We start from the raw sequence: 14,916 nt of genomic DNA, 5'->3' as shown, positions 1-14,916 counted from the left end.
GAGGGACAACAGGCCTGATGATGCCCAATGTTTCAACTATTTCTTAGTACTGGAATTGAACCCAACAGTGCTTTTACCATTGAGCTATATCCCGGTGGGGTTTTTGTTGTTGTTGTTGTTTAAATTTTGAGATAGGGTCTCACTAAGTTGCTGAGGCTGGCCTCAAACGCACAATCCTCCTGCCTCAGCCTCCTGAGTCACTGGGATTACAGGCGTGCACCACTGTGCCCAGAACTTCAACCATTTTACAGGCTTCCAAGCAAAAGCAAGACATGGAGACATTCAATCAAAGTTGTTGCTGCTTCTCTGGGTAAGGCCTTGAGTTAAAATGAGTGTCTCAAGTCTCCAATAAAGACAGATTAATATAGTGAAAAAGTGCATGGGCTTTAGAGTCAAATGGACTTAAGATTCAACAGTCCTGATCTCTATCACTTATATGATTTATTAAACTTCTCCAAACTTCCCTTCTCAATAAAACATGGAGATATAACTACCTAAAAATTGTTATAAAAGTCTCAGAAGCATGAAGAACAGTTATTCTTTTAATATTTATAAAAAAACCTATTTAGTACTAGCTACTGTTTTAAGATTAAATTTACAGTATTGGATAAAATGTTAGCTATGATTATCTTACAGGACATGATCCCCTCCATACACCCTGCATCTCCAGAGGTTCAAGCCCTAAGCAGGGGTATAGCAATATTGTACCATCCCCACTAGAAAGCAGCATGGCAGATCAAGGATGATTATGTTCCAGAAAGGAAGCCACTCCTCTTTCCCATTTCTACACTAAGAGGAAGGTCAGGGTCAGGCTTTTTATCTAGTTTACACAAGGACAGCCAAAAAGTAGATGTTAAAGTGAAAGAGGGTAGGTCACAGAGATAAAGATGTCCCTCTCAGCAGCACAAGTAAAGAGAAGAACTGTTCATTCTTGGGCATCCTTAGGCTCAAGTTATGAGATAATAGGCTTGGGTGTGTGATAGGGTGGGGAACACAGGATCAAAAAGTTCCTTAGAAATTCTTAAGTTTATGTGAAGTTAGGTAAGTGGCACATGCCTGTAATCTCAGCAACTTGGAAGGCCAAGACAAAAGGATCACAAGTTCAAGGTCAACCTCAGCAATTTAGCAGGCCCCAAAGCAACTTCCCCATGAAACTCATCTCAAAATAAAAAACAGTAAGGGCTGGGGATACAGCTCAGTGATAAACCACCAAGGGTTATATCTCCAATATCAAAAAAAAAAAAAAAAAAGTTAATGTAAAAAACTTTTACATGTGTAATTCCTATAAAGAAGATTCATTATATTTATCAGCTTTTCAAGGGTTCTAAGAAAATAAAAACAAGATGATCAAGAAAGTGTGGGGAAAAAGAAGAGCTTAGTTCCTTTGATTCAGGACAGCCTCCCTACTACTCTAGGCTCAGGGTTGCTCCAAACAATGCTCTCTCATATCAATTTCACACTCTAGTCTAACCCTGGGCCATGATACCCCAGAAAATAGACAGAGAGAGACCTTGGGGATAAAGGTCTTTATTGAACAAATTATCTCACTCAGTAACAAAAGAATAGGAGGTAACAATTCCCCCAACGGTCTGGAGCAGTGTCCACCCCTGGTGGCCACTTAGAGGTCATAGTTGGGGTTCTTCCGAAGGATAACAAAACCTTCCAGAATGGGGGTAACAGGAAGAAACTCCTCAGTGGCCAATTCTGCCCGTTCCCCATGTGCCAACAACACTGGGGTTGTGTGTGTCTGGAACCCTGTGATGGTCTTAGGCTTGCCAGCCTGGCCCACCACATCCACTGCCTGTGGGATGAGAAAACTAAAATGACGGGATTGCCAATGGGAGAGAAGCAACACCCCAATTCCCACACCAGTTTCAGAGAAGCAAGATTATATGTGCATTCTCCAAGTCCTAGAGTACAGACTGAGCCCTCCCCTCAACCCCTCACCTGGCCCACACGAACAGACACCGGCAATGGCCGCAGCTCCTCATCGAAGGTAACCAGCATTCGGGGCTGCATGGCAGCCACCAGCCCATATAATACATAGTGCGATTTACCTAGAATGACTGAGGGAAGCACACAGGAAAAACTGTTATAGACAACAAAGTAAACTTGACCTGAACATTGGTATCCCACTCCAGCCTTGACCCTTTAAGCCATCTTCAGCTGAACCCACACTGTCCTCATATTCCTTACTACTAACCCAAGATGCCCTTCCTCCCTTTATCCACAGCCTCAGACTTGAGAATCACTTTTCCTAGTCATTTAGCAACAGACACTGGGCTAATCATCCTTAAACCTTTTTAGGCCAGATCAAAAGTATGGGAGAAAAGGTTTTATGAGAGCCATTACAGGCCCAAAGAACCTAGAATACTACAGAGTTAACTTAGGGTCTTGATCCTAAATTGCCAAGGTGGCCCTGGAAGAGGTAGAAACAGAGTGTCACATGCCACAATACGATATTTCTGACAGGAACTCACTGTTGCGAACATCCAGGAAAGAGACAAGCACTGTGAGCAGACCAGCCACTGCCACTTGACTCATAAGCTGCCGGTCACTGTGATAAGGGCAAAGGGTAAGCGTGCCCTTCCCTAAATGTGTCAGGCCCTACAAAAAAAAAAAAAAAAGCAGTAGAGGAGACATCACCTAACCTGGTCAAGTTGCTCACATCTTCCCTCCCAGTCCATACTCCACCACAGATACTTCCCTTGGCACACTTCAAGGAGAACAGTTCTATTTTTTTTGTTTGTTTGTTTTTTACCTGTGCCAAGCGCACCATGAAGAGATTGTTGGGGTCCTTAGCATGATATTGAGCTAACTGGCGCAGCATCGCAGCCAGCCGGGCATTATTGGTACCTGGAAGTGTTAACAATGATAGAGGCTAAAGAATATCGAATCTTCTCCCAATCTGCTTACCATCATTTTCTGCCTTGTACTCACCACTGCCCACCATGCCCATGGCAAAGATGGAATTGTAGGAAACTTCTGGATCAGCATCATGAGAGAATTTGCTTAGAGTATCCAGAATGTTGAGTCGTGGATTCGAAACAGAGATTAGGGCCAGTGCTAAAGGTACAGCTCGACGGAGTGTAGGCTCCCCATATCTCAGCTGGTGTTAAAGAAAACAATGACAGAAATGAGGGAAATTTAATTATAGGAATGGGCTGATGGGTAAAAAGAAGACTTCACTTCTGTAGAAAGGGCACCACCAAAAGATCTCTACCTAGAAAATCCCTCAAGAGTCTCCTCTAGTCATCATAATTAGTAATATTCTAGGGGTGGAGGTATAGCTGAGTAGTAGAGCAACTGCCCTGCTTGCCCAAGACCCTGGGGGTTCAATCCCAGCACCACAAAAAAAAAAAAAAAAAAAAAAAAAAATCTTCTGTCTTTACTCACCAAATGGCCAAAGGTTCGTAGTGCCATCTCTGCACCAATCTCCTCTCCCATAGCAATAAGGGCAATACCCAGAACAGCTACTCCCTGTAATTGAAGAGACAGCAGAATCCACTAAGCTCCAGGAAAGAAAGAAAAAATAATAATCATCCTTGACTTCCTTGACTCAAGACCCATCTGAGAAGAAAAGTCAAAACACCCTTGCCCCTCAAGGACAGAACCCAGTCTCTTGCTATTTCAAAACATGGTAATACCCAAACACACTCTAAAACAAAGCCAAAGCTGTTCTCCTACATGCTCATCTTTTCTCAAAGCCTCCCTCTGAGAGTGCCCAGCTGCCCTCCTAACCTGATGTGCTCCCATATCAGCAGGGGCTTCCTTCTTGTCCTTGTCTTTCTTTTCCTTCTTGTCTTTGTCTTCCTCTTTTTCCTTGGAGTCAAAGTGTTCACTACAAATGTGAAGCAGCTGCTGCACCTTCAGCACATTCCCAGAGCCTGTGGTAGGGTGAGAAGAGAAAAAATGAGAAGGCATCAAGGAAAAACTTACTTTGTAAATGGGAGAAGCCTAACAAAACTAAAGCATATCAGAATGAACAACAAAGGAGAAACAATGGGGGGGGGTGGACCATAAGACAGGGTATCAAAGACACTGACCTGCATAGGCACATACATCTACCAGTGTGTTGGCAAAACTGCGGAATGGTTCTGACACAACCTCCAAAGCAGCAAGGATCGCCTCAATGGCCTCACCCTTCCCTACAGGACAAAATCAAGGGGTCAGAGAACACTTGCTTCCATCCAGCTTAGTCTGACATATTTACTGTCAGCCCTCTGACCAAACAGATGTCCCCTCACCCAGGTGATTGAGGCCCAGGCCAAGAGGAAGCCAACGGGCATAAGTATCCTTGAGCTCAGTTTCCGACTTCTCCATGATGGTCTGAAGAATAGTGGAAGTGACATCTCCATTGCAGGATCCCACTGCTATCATTCCACAAGCTAAAGCTGTCACTCCTGCCACCTAGAAATAAGAAAGCCAATATTACACATAGTAAGCTTTTAAAATACTTATCTGTCTTGATTCAAGATATCTGACTCCCACAGTCCATTGTAAGACATCCTCCCTAACCAAACCAAATAATAACTGGTGTCTGATAGGTCAAAAAGATAAGAGCTGCGACTCTTCACTGAGTACTTACTACATGCTTGCCGCTGTACCAACTGCTTTGCAGTTTTTTTTTTTAAACATTTAATCCTCATAATGACTCCATAAACAGGTTGTTATTCCCTCTTTCACTGATGAAAAAAATGAGGTCTAAAGAGATTAACTTATGAGTCCACGATCATACTGCTTCTAAGCAGAGATGGCACAATTTGAACTCATGACTTTTTAACTCTAAAACCTCTACTTTTAACCACCATACTGTATTTACACATCACTAAAACAACTGTACTGATAAGAAAATTTAAGGTTGTCTCATTGAAGACAGTCACTGCTGCAGTTAAGATCTGGAAGGTCCCTCAAAGGCCCATGTATTAAAGGCTTGGTCCCCAAGGTGGCGCTATTGGCAAGTGGTAGAAACTAATAGGCAGGATCTAACGGGAGGTCTTTAGGTCACTGAAGAGTGCTGTGAAAGGGACTGTGGAACCCTGGGCTCTTCTTTCCCTCTGTCTGTGCCCCATGACTTGTGGTGAGGTGAACAGTTCTGCTCAGCTACATGCTCCTACCATGATATGCTACTTCACCAAAAGCAATGGGTCTGCTCAATCACGGACTGCAACTCCAAAACTATGAGCCAAGTTTTTCCATTTATAAATTGACTATCTCAGATATCTTGTTATAACAGAAAGCTGACTGATACAATCATCACCCTAAACTGCATTAAGCTACTCCATCCTCCAGCCTTAAGGATCCCCAAGGGCTAGAACTCAATACCAAAATGTTAACTCTTTAGCTTCAGCTGGGCTTGAAATCCCAGTTCTAAGGGATTTCACTGAGGTTGACCACCCCCACAACATGTGCAAGCTCATATATGAACACACACACATACCTCTTTTTCAGTAGTTATCATAGAGAGTAATCAGAGTACCTTTCCTAGGTACTATAAAAGACCAACAGCTTCTACTCACCTCCATGCTGGACTTGGAATCTCCCATCACAGGAAGCAGCAATGTTAGAACATCTTCACGATTTGAGCCAGCATAGGCCAAGCCTAGCCTGCAAAGCCAGGGAGAGGCAGTCCCCAACGACAAGACAATAAAGAACCAGAGAGGACTGGTCATTCGTTCACCATGTCAACAAACATCCATATTGGGCTAGGGATGTAGCTCAGTGTAAGAGTGCCAACTTAGTGTGAGGCCCTGGGTTAGATCCCCATCCCCAGAACCACCACCAGCACCTCCCCCAACAAAAACAAAACAAAACCACCAAGAGCCAAATATTCAGTGACATGGTGGCAATCCTTGGCAATACAAAGGTGAAATGGGCCCAGTTCCTGTCCCCAGATGAACGCTACCAGAAGTGAGAATTCTCACCCAAAGATGGAACCAAGTCTCATGGTGTTGCTGTTGTGGAGAACATAGTCTGAAAGCAATGCCAGGGCAGGGTCACACTCATTCCGGACCCCTGAGTTCACAATTCCACAGGCCAGGAGAGCTCCTGACTGCAAAGCACAAACAGATTCTTTACTCAGGCTACTCTATCTTCTTCACCAAAAAACACGCAACATAGGCCTCAGTGTAGCACCTGATTTAACTGGGAATAAAAAACTGGAAGACACTAGAACATAATAAGGAGAAGTCCCCAGTGAGCAGGCAATGCCCAGACCAACCTTAATGTAATCCTCAGATGAGTACAGGTACTTGTCAATCTGGGTGAGGCCACCATCCACATCCCACAGTAGAATCATACCAAGGGATGCAGCTGCACTCAACATTCCTATACCAAGGAAGAATCAAGCAGCCTTAAAAGGATCCTGCCCTTAGGAAACTATTATAAAGGGCTCCCCAAGGAACTATACCGTGAATCCCATATCAAGTAACATGACTCTAGCATGACAAAAAGAGTGACCAAAACAACACACATATAAAAGTAGTAACAGAATTATACCATGGTCTTTGTTCTTGTAAAGCCATTTATTGCCATCATCAGTCAGCAGTTTGTCCTGGCCAAAAGCTGCATTCACAAAGCCATTTACAAAAGAAGAGGCCAGGTTCATGCGGGCAGAGTCCACCTGAGAGCCACTGCCCCCAAACCCTGCACAGGAAAGAAAGGAAAGGTTTAGAGTAGGGGAAAAAAAAAAAAAGAACATAGCATAGCAACCTGTCTTTGGTTCTAAGCTGGCCCCTTAGGATCTTCTAACTATGCCCTAGACAGCAACCTAGAAAAAAGATTCATGGAAGTCCAAGCCCTTGATAAGCAAATTGGCCAAGCCATCACTCCCAATACTAGGGGAACCATTAACAATCTCCTAATCCCCACACAGAGAGAGCTACTCACTGTTATTCTCTAGATGGGTTTTATAGATGTCATCAGGCACCTTGGGCTCCATGATGTCCAGCTGAAGATAAAGAAGCTAAAGAGTCACAACTGCTTCCCCCAGTTGTCCTCTTTGTTATCCCACTGAATGGCAACTCAAATCAGAGAAAGCCAAGTCAGAGGGATAGTCAGGGAGATCAAATGGCAGAGACAGAATTACAACCAAAAAGCCTGAATGAGAAAGGGCAAAGTGTCTCACCTCCCGAGCTAAGGCCAAGAAGTTGCTGTTGAGCTGTACATTGGACATGATCTCTGTCAGGTCTTCATACTCCTCTACATCTTCACTCAGTTCCAGGAATACCCCATGTCGTCCTAACATGAATGCCATTTGCTTCTGTACCACCCTGTGGTAGACAGCCACCATTACTGCTCACTATCATTCCTTAAGGGTACAGGAAAGCCCCTTATCCCTAACCAGAACTATAAGTCCCAGCTCCTTGTGCAAATGTCCCTTGCATAAGCTTATGTCTTCCTGTGCCAATTTCTTTTCTACATACACATCCTTGCAGGAGGTAAAGATGTCTTCTACCAGCTCCATGTCATTGAGCATCAGTGCCAATCGGAGGGCTTCAGGGAAACGGCTAAACTTTCGGAACACACCCAAGGCACAACGCAGTAGGGCAGAGTTCTCAGGCTCTGGCACATAATTCACGCAACTACAAAGTTTAAAAATAATAAAATTCAGAAAGTCTCAGACATTCATTTATCCCATTTATTTCACTTACCCCAAAATAAAGACCAAATGCCTACTATACAAGCACTATGCTAGATGCTGGAGACTACTGAAGAGACACCAAATCTCTGTTCTCAAGAAATTCATGAACATTAACAAACTAACTACAGCCTAATGAGAACCTTGAGGTATATAGTTTAGGAAAAAAAAAAAAACAGGCACAACCAAGAAAGAAATGCTAGAAAGGGCACACTTGCCACCCATCTTTACCATGCTCTCTTACCTGGTGAGATAGAGGCAGACCTTTGCATATGCATTCTCATCGATGTCTTTCTCCAGCATATCCACCTGCTCAATTTCCATGAGTAGGTCACAGGCCTCATGCTCTGCATTGTGGGCCATGTTGTACGGAACAATCTCCTTCACCAGGGTAAGCAGTGGTTCCCGCTGTACTTTCTCTGCATCATCCAGCTCCTGCCACTCCTTAGCCACTTCTCCTGCCAAATGCCTATGTATAGGCATAGAACATTGAGGGAGCACAGTTTTAAGGAAAACAGTTCCCTGTGGGTCAAGGAATTTAGTGCCCAGGAAATTCAATGTGCACACAGTCTAAAATACATATCTTAAGACAGAACTTAGAATTATGCCTGAGTCCCATTCAGATTCCCAAAAGGTCTTGTTGTTGTTGTTTTTCAGTGCTGAGAATTGAACCTAGGGCCTTGTGCATGCAAGGCAAGCACTCTACCAACTGAGCTATTTCCCCAGCTCCAGGGTCTTACCTGACATACTCATGACCCCATGATGCCAGTTCCTCCTGGGAGCCCACCAGCCGATACTTGAGGCATTCACGCTCCCCACTCATGGTCATGGCCAAAACAGAGATGATGTCAGCAGCAAAACGCTATAAAGAAACCAGAAATTTGAAGTCAAATTCAACAGTCAAAGGTAAGGGCAGTGTAATATTATGGAATCAAGATTACTGCTACTGTCCTCAAAATTAACCATTAACTACATCCTAGTTTCTGTACTAAAAATTTCCACCTTATTTAAGCTAACCCTCATAACCTAAGGCTGGTGTTGCTATCTCCCTCTTAAACCAACAGAGCTGAAGGGTAATAAGCAAGAGAGAAAAAGCAAAGAAAAAAAACTCTAAATTTTATTTGTTTATTATATATTTAAAGATATGGGATTTAGCTGGGCATGGTGGTGCACATCTGTAATCTGGATTTCAGGTTTGAAGTCAGCCTCAGCAACCTAGTGAGACCCTGTCTCAAAATAAAAAATAAAAAGGGGTTGGGATGTAGCTCAAAGAGAGTGTTCCTACTGCACTGCAAAGAGGCAGGGAGGGCAGAGGTAGGCATCTTGTTATGTTGCCCAGGTTGGCCCTGAATTCTTAGACTCAACAGATTCTCTTGCCTCAGCCTCCTAAGAAACTGGGACTATAGGCATGCTACCAACACTCAGTTTAAATTTTACTTTAATTGTAGGAATAAGCTATTAAAAGGTTTTATGCAAAAACTCACAATCTAGAAAAACAAAATCACTATAGCTACTATATGAAAGATTACATAAGTGGTCACAGGCAAAAGCAAAAAGGTCAATCAGGATGCTGACTGAAGAAGGTGAGAAATGAAGATTTCTAGATTAGGGTATACCAAGAGACAGAACTGGGGGTATATTTTAGAGAAAAATGCATGCACATGGGACAAAAAAAAAAAAAACAGATAAATGTAAATTAGAAATAGATTATGCTAAAAAAATCCCAAGGTCCAACATAAATGACAGATACATTTTCTGAGGAGTTGATTGTCTTTAAGTTCTTTTGCAAGGTATTTTTCACTGCAATGGACTTCAACTCAATTAGGTCTTATGTCTGCCAGGTTTCCAATGAACTAGCCTTCCACCAGCTTCTGAAATAGTTTTACCTTATTTTCCCCAGGGGCCATATTCTCATAGATTTCCTTCAGTTTGCCATAGTGTGGTCGCAGAAATTTAAGAGGCTTGGGCACTGAAGTCATGGAAGTTGTAGAAGAACGAATCTGCCTTCTCAGTTCCTCCAGGGCTGGCCGATACAGGGATGTGTCCTTCTCCTGATCACGGAGATGTAAGGACTGAGACCAAAGGAGTCACGACTCCTCCAAGTCAACAAAGAGACATTTCACCAAAATTTCCCCCAAGGAGTAACTATGTTTTATTTATCTGTGATTCCCCAACACCCCACCAGGCACAAAACCAAAATGACCCAGTTAAAATATTCTTTGTAATTCTCCTCCTTCACATCATTATCATTACACTGACCCTAAAATACAGTTCATTTCACACAGGAGTTATTGCCTCAAAGTGGAATAAAACAAACAAGTTGGGGAAAATGCAGGTATTTACCCGCTCACGTTAACATCATGACTCACCCCCAGTCGTTCCACGAGCATCTCCAGCTCATCCTGAAGTTGTTTGTCCTCCTCAGACTGGAGAGTTGAGGGAAGAAGCTCATCAAGAGAAGGAATCTCAATCACATCCTCCTCCCATCCACCTTGGGACAGGTGCAGAGTGTGCCTGCCTCCTTAGGAGGGGCCAGATGGGCAAGGAAGGGGAATGAGAATGGGGAGCCCTGTTGGGAAGGCAGTTTCTGAGCCAGGTTCTGCTTGAATGCCGTTCTAGGAAAAGCGAATGACAATGACCCGTCCAAGCCCACCTCATGAAACGTTGGTGAGGATTGATGGGGTCCGCGTAAGTGACAGCGCGGGATGGAGAATGGGGGACAGAGAGGCAAGGTGCTGGGAACCCGGGGGGTCGCCCCATCCGCCCTCTCCTGGGCAATGGTGGGGCCGTTGGAAGTCGGGCCCGAGGCCTGCGGGGCTGCCGTGACTCAGCCCACGGCCTCCTCTGCCGGCTCCCAGTGCCGTGCCTCACCAGCTCCTGCTCTTTGTCTTTGTCCCCGGCCTCCCGCCGCTCTTTGCCGCTGGACTTTTCGTCCGCGCCGCCGGGGGCCGTCGCAGGGGGCTGCTGGGGTTGCACCGGCGCCTTGTCTCTACCACCTTCCTCCATCTCCACCGCCACTGCCGGCCCGCTGCGCGCGCACCGTCTTACACCGCCCCTTTTCCCAGACGGCCTCGCGCGCTTCGTCCCCGGCGCTCCTCCTCCTTCAGACCGGAAACGTCCGAGCGAGTCCGGGCGCGCGTCCCCCTCTGTCACGGCCTGGCAGCCCGGCCCCCGGTCCCGGCCCTCGGAGGACGGAAGGGAACTACCATTCCCAGCCTCCTCCGCGCCCCAGGCACCGCCCCCGAGCCGTGTGGGCTTTGGGTGAGCTCCGGCTGGTAGGAGGGGAGGAGGAGGCTTCGAGCCGAGACGTTTTCCCCGACCGTGGATTTCCTAACTGTGAATAGAGCCCACAGAGACACCCCATGGGATGGTGCGACAAACACACGAGACTCTTGAGATCCGGGACGCTTCATTGTAGTCTGTGTGGTATCTGTGTGATCTAACCCCTCACCATTGAGAAATAGTTAATTAACTTTAACATCCCCCTACCACCACCCTCGTGAGATGTGTTATTACCCGAAATCTTTGGTGGAGCCAAAGGGAATCGATAAATTAAGTCCTATGTTCCAGTGCGAAGTTCTGGAGCTAAAAGCAGAACAAGACCAAACTCTACCCTCAGCCTGTCTTTTAATCTTCCTTGCCCTGTTAAGGACTTAGGAGGGGTTGTGACTGATGTATTTCATGTCAGGGCTTTTTGTTTGTTTGTTTCTTCCCGCCCCACCCGCCACCACCACCATGCTGAGGATTTGAACCTGAGTCTTTTAGTCTGCCAAGCCCTTAACTCTTTCAGGCAAACACCAGTTTCTCCTTGGGCATGGTGTGTGTGTGTGTGTGTGTGTGTGTGTGTGTAGAAGATGAGAGAGAAGGATGTAACATCCACCATTTGGCCTGAAGTCTTATTTTAGGGGTTCAGACACAGGAAAGAATTCATAAAGTGTTTGTTAAAAAAAAAAAAAAAAAAAAAAAACATCTAGCCATGTGTGGTGTCTCATGCCTGTAATCCCAGAGACTCTGGAGTCTGAAGTAGGAGGATGGCAAGTTCAAGGCCAGCCTTCGAAATTTAGCAATGCCCTAAGCAATTTAGCAAGATACTAAGCAACCTAGCAAGGCCTTGAGCAACTTAGGGAAACCCTGTATTAAAATAAAAAATAAAAAGGGCTGGAGATGTGGCTCAATGATTAAGCACTCCTGGGTTGACCTAGTACCACCACCACCAGATGTAGATATAAAATTCTGAAGCCCACCAGGCCTGATGGAGTTTTCCTGTAATCCCAGTGATTCCGGAGGTTGAGTCAGTAGGATCACAAATTAAAGGTCAACCTCAATAACTTAGTGAAGCCCTAAGTAAACTTAGTGAGACCCTGTCTCAAAATAAAAAATGAGAAGGGCTGGAGATGTAACCCAGTGATAAAGTGCTTCTGGGTTCAATCCCCAGTACTCCTACCCACCCCCGCAACACACCAAATTTTTTTGAAGCTCATTTTAAATATGTCACTCTTTTCCTCTCAGTGCTTGGATTCTAGAGCTAACCTTCCATTTCCATTGCCAGTGACTCCCAGGCCTGGTCTGTGGACAGAAGTTGAACCGCCCATAGTGTTCCTATTCTTTCTCTGCCTTCCAGATGTCCTTACATTTTCATGCTTTCTTCAGCCATCTGAAGAGGGATTTCTTCTAAATTTCTTTTTTTCCCCCATGACTTTCTTCTATCAGCCCTTGGAATTTTTTGTGTGTACCAGTCACAACCCAACCAGAACCCTGCAGGAGATGATGTGGATGTTGTAGCATCAAGCACAGCCTGTTAATCAGCTGGTTATTCCTGGTAAAGAGATGTGAAGAGTTGAGCTTTTTCAACATTTTGTAGGTTTAAAATGTTTTAAAATAAAAATTGGGAGGATAGGAGAATGCAAACTTATAGACAAGACAAAATTGGTGTTTAAAACTGAATTCTGCAATTTACCAGCTGTAAGACTTGGGGAAGCTACCTAACCTCTCAGCATGGTTTCTGCCTGTGTAAAATGTGAGTATTAAAATATTTCCCTTGCAAATTTCTTTGGAATGAAATGAGACAATATATAAAGTGATTAAAAATGACTGATTAGATGCCTGGCAACTAGAAAGGAGGCAGTTATCTTATTTTCCAAATACCTTAAATCTGCTGCAGTGAATATGTGTATTCCCCTTATCACCTCAAGCACTCAAGCTTCCAAACATCTCTAGCCAAATGCGAATATCTGGCAGTTTTTTTTTTTTAAAGCCCCTTGATAACATTGATGTCCTGCCTCAAGCTTCATTTCAGCCAAACTGCTCTCCCAGAAGCATTCCTTCCTATCATTTTGCAAAAGCTCTCAGCTTCATGGCCAAACTGCAGTCCCATCAGAGGCCAACTCATTTACCTGCCCCTTCTTACCTCCTTCCTTAAAACTGCACCCATAATCCTGCCATACTGCCCTCTAAACATGAACTGAGCTCTGTTTATCTGAGAACCATTCAACCTCAAACCATCATTTATACACCAGAAGTGCATCTAGAAGTTTATAACATTGCACTGTTTCCACTAGGTTGCCACTTTCTCTGCGTGATATCAAATAGCCAGATTGCTTTGCGGCCCTTCTTCCTGATAACTCTCAAAACTGACAGCAGATGTTAAAATTTCCTATTTCCATGCCTACTATTCCTACTACCCTTCTCCAGACTCTCATTCTCCATTATGTCTCTCATTTACTCTCTTATGATCATTCTAAACATTTCATATTTCTGAGCATGTCCTGCCCCTTCAAGCTGATTAGCCTTTTCATATTGCTATTCCTTCTGTATGGAATGCCCTTTACTGTTTTCAGCTAGTAGACTCTCTGGTCTTCTGAGCTCCAGCCCAATGTTACCTGTCTAGGATTCTTTTCCTACCCTACCTTTCAGGTTATTTATTTCTTCCCTGTGCTCCCACCATGGGTGGCACATACCTCTCCCTCCCTCTGCTCTGACCTCCTAGAGGAAAAGGAATTAACTGTCTTATTCATCTTCATGCCCTTTGAACCCAACCAAATGCTTGGCTTGTGGAAGTTCCTTACAGATATTTGACAAAGAAATGAATGAAAGAATGTGCATTCATCTTCAGGTCATCTTTTAAGTATAATAATGACTCTTCAGGGCTCTCTTTGGAGCCCAGAACTGGGAATTGGAAAACTGTTAGGATTCTGCATTTATGAACCATGATAGGCCTGCTGAAATTGTGTTTATATTTATTTTTATGCCTTCTCCTCTAGCCTGACATTTCAAGAGTGCTACCAGGGGTACAATCTTATTTCTTGACATGTTACCTTATTGAGGATGTGAATTAGACTTTCCAATGGGACAATGTAGGAAATGGCCCAACACTTTACCAATAATTGCCATCATGTGTCTATCCAGGAGCACAATCCTTTATTTCCCCTTCTGGCTTAGTACACCAGAAAATATCATAGATGCATAGTCATCAGCCTGACAGGGCTATTGACCGTAAAGATTACATCCGTCATCTGATGTTCACTCACCTTGCCTCTGGAAAAAAGCACCCGCAGAGCGCTCAGCAAACATGCTACCTGGCTTAACTTCAGCTCAATGTGTGCTTCAATTTCCTGCAGCTACGTGACTGTCACACACGCCTGGCCTAGGGAGCTGTTTGCATGGAAATGCATCTGCTACTAAAAAGCATGATGGATTTGTCCAGAAGATAGATGTGTTTGAATCTAAACTGCCATGACTTAGAAGACCAACTGGTGGTAATTAAGAGCATCAGTTCTAAACCTGACTTGAATGAAATCTGTCTTATCTGACATTGGCAGTAATGTAATATTTTTCCTTAGCTTCCCCACTTATAAAATAGAGACAACAATAAGGCCTCCTGATAAATTGTTGTGGATATTTAACAAGATAATATTTTAGTAGTAGTAATAGTAGTAATAGTAGTACCAGAGCACTACTTAACCACTGTGCCAACTTTTTTATATTTTATGAGCGACAGGGTCTTGCTGAGTTGCTTAGAGCCTTGCTGAGTTGCTGAGGCTGGTTTTGAACTCATAATCCTCCTACCTCAGCCTCCTGAGTTTCTGGGATTACAGGTGTGCACCGTGCCCAGCAGATGATATTTTAAAAGTGCTTAGCACAGACCAAAGAAAAATAGGGACTCAGTAGATGACAGCCGGTAATTATTATTGTTACTTGTCACTTTGATATTTTTGCAAATATGAAATGCCATACTGACCAGCTGCTCAGGATCCTAAGCTGGTCTCTGAAATTAGATG

General features: G+C 44.2%; 1 protein-coding gene across 1 annotated transcript; it reads right to left on the bottom strand.

The window, feature by feature from the left end:
• Nucleotides 1–1,511: 1,511 nt before the first annotated feature.
• Psmd2 (proteasome 26S subunit ubiquitin receptor, non-ATPase 2) lies at nucleotides 1,512–10,696 on the bottom strand. The gene is made up of 21 exons (XM_076867656.1): nucleotides 10,511–10,696; nucleotides 10,009–10,065; nucleotides 9,526–9,690; nucleotides 8,380–8,501; nucleotides 7,884–8,108; nucleotides 7,425–7,583; nucleotides 7,127–7,271; nucleotides 6,889–6,949; nucleotides 6,499–6,645; nucleotides 6,221–6,327; nucleotides 5,925–6,052; nucleotides 5,520–5,607; nucleotides 4,248–4,410; nucleotides 4,047–4,148; nucleotides 3,742–3,887; nucleotides 3,397–3,480; nucleotides 2,941–3,109; nucleotides 2,762–2,856; nucleotides 2,481–2,607; nucleotides 1,948–2,066; nucleotides 1,512–1,801 (listed from the first exon to the last, which is right to left on the bottom strand). The coding sequence occupies exons 1-21, from the start codon at nucleotides 10,643–10,645 to the stop codon at nucleotides 1,619–1,621; spliced, it is 2,727 nt and encodes a 908-aa protein (XP_076723771.1). The 5' UTR covers nucleotides 10,646–10,696; the 3' UTR covers nucleotides 1,512–1,618.
• Between the last annotated feature and the right edge of the window lie 4,220 nt (nucleotides 10,697–14,916).

Source organism: Callospermophilus lateralis, chromosome 10, assembly GCF_048772815.1.
Source record: "Callospermophilus lateralis isolate mCalLat2 chromosome 10, mCalLat2.hap1, whole genome shotgun sequence".
Classification (NCBI taxonomy): domain Eukaryota; kingdom Metazoa; phylum Chordata; class Mammalia; order Rodentia; family Sciuridae; genus Callospermophilus; species Callospermophilus lateralis.
Note: the sequence above shows the minus strand (reverse complement) of the source record. Positions and strands in the feature narration are given on the sequence as shown.

Bases quoted from the DNA above. Each gene is read 5' to 3' on its own strand.
- Psmd2 (XM_076867656.1), bottom strand. From the start codon at position 10,645: ATGGAGGAAGGTGGTAGAGACAAGGCGCCGGTGCAACCCCAGCAGCCC. The intron at 7,272-7,424 runs GTATGTAGAAAA...TGTCTACCACAG, and splicing joins TTTACCTCCTGCAAGGATGT to GGTGGTACAGAAGCAAATGG. The intron at 2,857-2,940 runs GTGAGTACAAGG...TAACACTTCCAG, and splicing joins CATGGGCATGGTGGGCAGTG to GTACCAATAATGCCCGGCTG.